Source organism: Argentina anserina, chromosome 6 (genome assembly GCF_933775445.1).
Source record: "Argentina anserina chromosome 6, drPotAnse1.1, whole genome shotgun sequence".
Taxonomy (NCBI): domain Eukaryota; kingdom Viridiplantae; phylum Streptophyta; class Magnoliopsida; order Rosales; family Rosaceae; genus Argentina; species Argentina anserina.
In genome coordinates, this window is record NC_065877.1 from 31214170 (window position 1) to 31217791 (window position 3622).

The following is a 3622-nucleotide window of genomic DNA, read 5'->3' on the forward strand; positions in this document are numbered from 1 at the left end:
TTCCACCGAGCGAACAGGGCCAACTGCATGGCACTTTGCTACCTCAGTGGTCTGCAGATTGAGGCATACAGATATCTGTTGAAACCCACCGCTTAACTTTTTTCTGCATTTAGGTGTCTAGTTGAACATATTGAGGCTCGCTAAGGAGATCCATTTCATCGGTTTCTGTTTTCGATTGTTGGTATTGATTTCATCAGTCTCAAACTTAATTATAGTACGTAAAGAAAAAATTAATTATGCAGGTAAAGTAAATTATTGGGTTGTTCTGATGCTGAAGTTGTATCTCCTTCGGTGAACTATTTGCCCATTTATGTATTATTTTTCATCTTTCAAAGTTAAATTAACACATTCCAACCTAGAAATTACCGCATTGCGAGAAGAGTCTAGAACTCAATTGGGTTCCATTTTTCTCGAAGTGAAATTGATTGAACAATGTAATTCTATATATGCAATATTATGTTTGCTGACAAAGTGAGAATATAAAATTCTGTAACAACGTACTCAGCAACAAATGAACATTAGCTGTTTCCAAAGATGATGGAAATAGAAATGTACGTACATATCGATCAATATGCTGGCTTCATATATGAAACCCAAGTACAAGCATAGAAATGCTACCAGCCTACTACTGGAGACGCTTATTGCTTCAGCATCACGTAATGGAACATCTTCTCGTCTATAGGTTCACTATATTATACTTCCCTCAGTCCCCTGGCCTCCTAGTCATTTATGCATGCAATTACATTATTTGAAAATACTACGTAGTTTCTATGTATAAATTAAAGTAACATTTCAAATCTTCATAAAGCAGCGGTCCGGCTTCAGTTGCCTCCACCACCGACTCGGCCGCCACCTCCAGTTCCTCTACGGCCACGCATGCCGGGAATGCCTCCTTTATCAACCCTTGGGGCATCGTGTCCGACACCTGGAGCGCCGCCGCCAACAACTGGAATACCTGCACCAACACCGGGAACTCCTCCAACACCCGGTATGCCTCCACCAACTCCCGGTATGCCTCCACCAACGCCCGGAATGCCTCCTCCAACAACCGGAATGCCGCCGCCAACAACCGGAATACCGCCGCCAACAGCTTTAGTGCCGACTGCGTTATTACAGCCAGTGCCACGTCCTCTACCATCACAACAGTGCAAACCGCATCCCCACAAATTATGACGACAGCAACACCCGCATCGGCCAATTTCAATCGGCTTTGAATCCTCTACTTGGTTCGACTTCGTTTCTTTTGGGGCTAAGCCTGGTTTCCACTAACAATTTTATCAATATTAGCAGACTTGAAACTAATTAGTTAAGACAAATCAATGAAAAAAGGACAGCACTAATCATAGTTACCTGTATTATCATGTTTGGATGTCTCGGCAGCTGCAACAATTGAAGAGATAAAAATTACTGCAGACAGAAGCCCTAGCAAAATGAAACCCTTGAATTTCATTGTGACTCTCTGTTTATGAGAGGCTTATCTAGCTGGATAGGAGAAAGATATATGACAATTTTACGTTAGATTTCTTCTCCGATACTACTGTAATTTTATAGTGCTTCGCACCGACTAGGAAGTCCTGATATTATAATATACACGTTATAATATCTCTACCGTCGACACATCTCTCCTTCGCTGCAGAGTTTTCCAGGCTAGGTGGTCTTGAGTTTATAGTCATCTTTGGCACATAAATTGTACACCCGTGATCCAAAATTGTTTTCTTTTAGTTTTTGTTTTATCGAATACTTTATGTTCTATTTTAGTTAACAATTAGGATATACATGCAGTTTGAATACTTATCACTTCCGCTACTTCCTGGTGTAGGAACAGTGAGTAAAAAGATCGTGTCTAGGATGGAGCTGGTAGTGTGCAGACAATAATTAAGATATTTGACCCTATGCTTCGTACATGATTCCCATGGAGCTTATTCATATTTCTCTGATTCATACCTACTTACAGTGGCGGATCCATTTCTGGGCGAGCCTAGTTAGGCTGGGTTCGAGATATTGGATATAGAGTACGAAGTTTTTTTAGAGAAAAATAAAAAAAAAATGACATATTCCGGCTGTCACGATCTTGAAATTTCAAGTGTTAAACTTAAAATTGAACCCATGAAAAAACTCTAAAACAATCTCAATAAATTGAAATCATCTTATAGTCACATCGTATCGTTACTGAATTCATAGTACATCTCAGTCGAATTGATTATTACAAAACCGATTTATAATTCAAGCATCATATCAAATGGAAATGTAAAATCTTCTCAATCCTCACCACCAAACGAAATAAATAAACTTCGAAATCTTCAGAGTAGTCCTCCAATTCTGTTAATCCACACATACAGAACTATCCCCTACACCATTGAATAGATGCACCGGGATTGTAAACACAAACCCGGTAAGCTTTGCAGCTCGTATGAGTAAAACAATAGTATAACACGTATAGTAATACAAGAGAAAAATACTGAAAATATTTAATTATAAATGTACTCATGAGTCACAGGACGGCCCATCTGGTTGTCCAATAATATCTGAAAATATAAGTGCTCATGAGAAATCGGGCAACCCATCTGTTTACCCAAATACATTTATAATACGGGTACTCATGAGACCCAGGTACTCATCTGTTACCCCTCATGCAGTACGACGTCGGACATTGGCAACCCATATGTTACCCAATATCCAAAATATGGGTACTCATAAGCAGGTAACCCCTCTATTACCCCTTATGCAGTACACCGGCAAACAGACTAGAGCTCTAACTGAATCGTAACTGTCACCCAGCCAAGGTTAGGTTCCGATATGCCAACATGTCCGAAGACAGAAAAAAAACGTTTTAACATAACTCAAGTTAAAACCACATACAATACAATCCTCACATGTTATTATACTAAAACCAAGCGACTTATGCTAAAAGAAAATAAATATCAGTGCTATAAATAAACTCATTTGGAAATAGAAATATGACAATATATAATATAACAACCCATATATATGTATCGATTTTACCATTTATACACAGATACAACCCACTATATCATATACATATCATAGTTTGATCTTTTAAAATAAAGCGTAACTATGAATCACCACCAGGGGTAGACTCGTCATAGTGACATTTACTCACCTTATTTCCTGAGCGTTATTTCCACAATACCGAAAGCAATCATTCACTTGTTTTGTTGATCACCTAGTTGTATAAAAAGTGGTTAGAAACGTTACGTAAAACCTCAAATACCGAATCAATACTACTGTTTTATTGTTCAGCAAATTACGGTTTTACGTAATTACTGTTCATGTAAATACCGTTCACGTATTACTGTTTATGTACGTACTGTTTACGTATTATTGTTCTAGTAAATATTAATCACTGATTTACTATTCCGAAAATTACTCTTATAATTATTGTACGTCAATTATTTTTATAATTACTGTATGTAAATTACTTTTACAATTAATGTACAAAATTACTTTTTCAAAAAATTACTGCTAGGAAATTACTGTTCACGCGCCGCCCACAGTGACAGCGCATGGCGCCTACGCGGCAATTCAAAACCAGCGCGTAGCTCGCCCACCGTCGCCCAAAACCCTCCATTTTCATCTCCTCCAGTAGAGGTGGCAAATGGGC

General features: G+C 38.4%; 1 protein-coding gene across 1 annotated transcript; it reads right to left on the bottom strand.

The window, feature by feature from the left end:
• Positions 1 to 821: 821 nt before the first annotated feature.
• LOC126800670 (uncharacterized) lies at positions 822 to 1450 on the bottom strand. The gene is made up of 2 exons (XM_050528068.1): positions 1345 to 1450; positions 822 to 1258 (listed from the first exon to the last, which is right to left on the bottom strand). Exons 1-2 carry the CDS (start codon positions 1448 to 1450, stop codon positions 822 to 824), a joined length of 543 nt encoding a protein of 180 aa, XP_050384025.1.
• Between the last annotated feature and the right edge of the window lie 2172 nt (positions 1451 to 3622).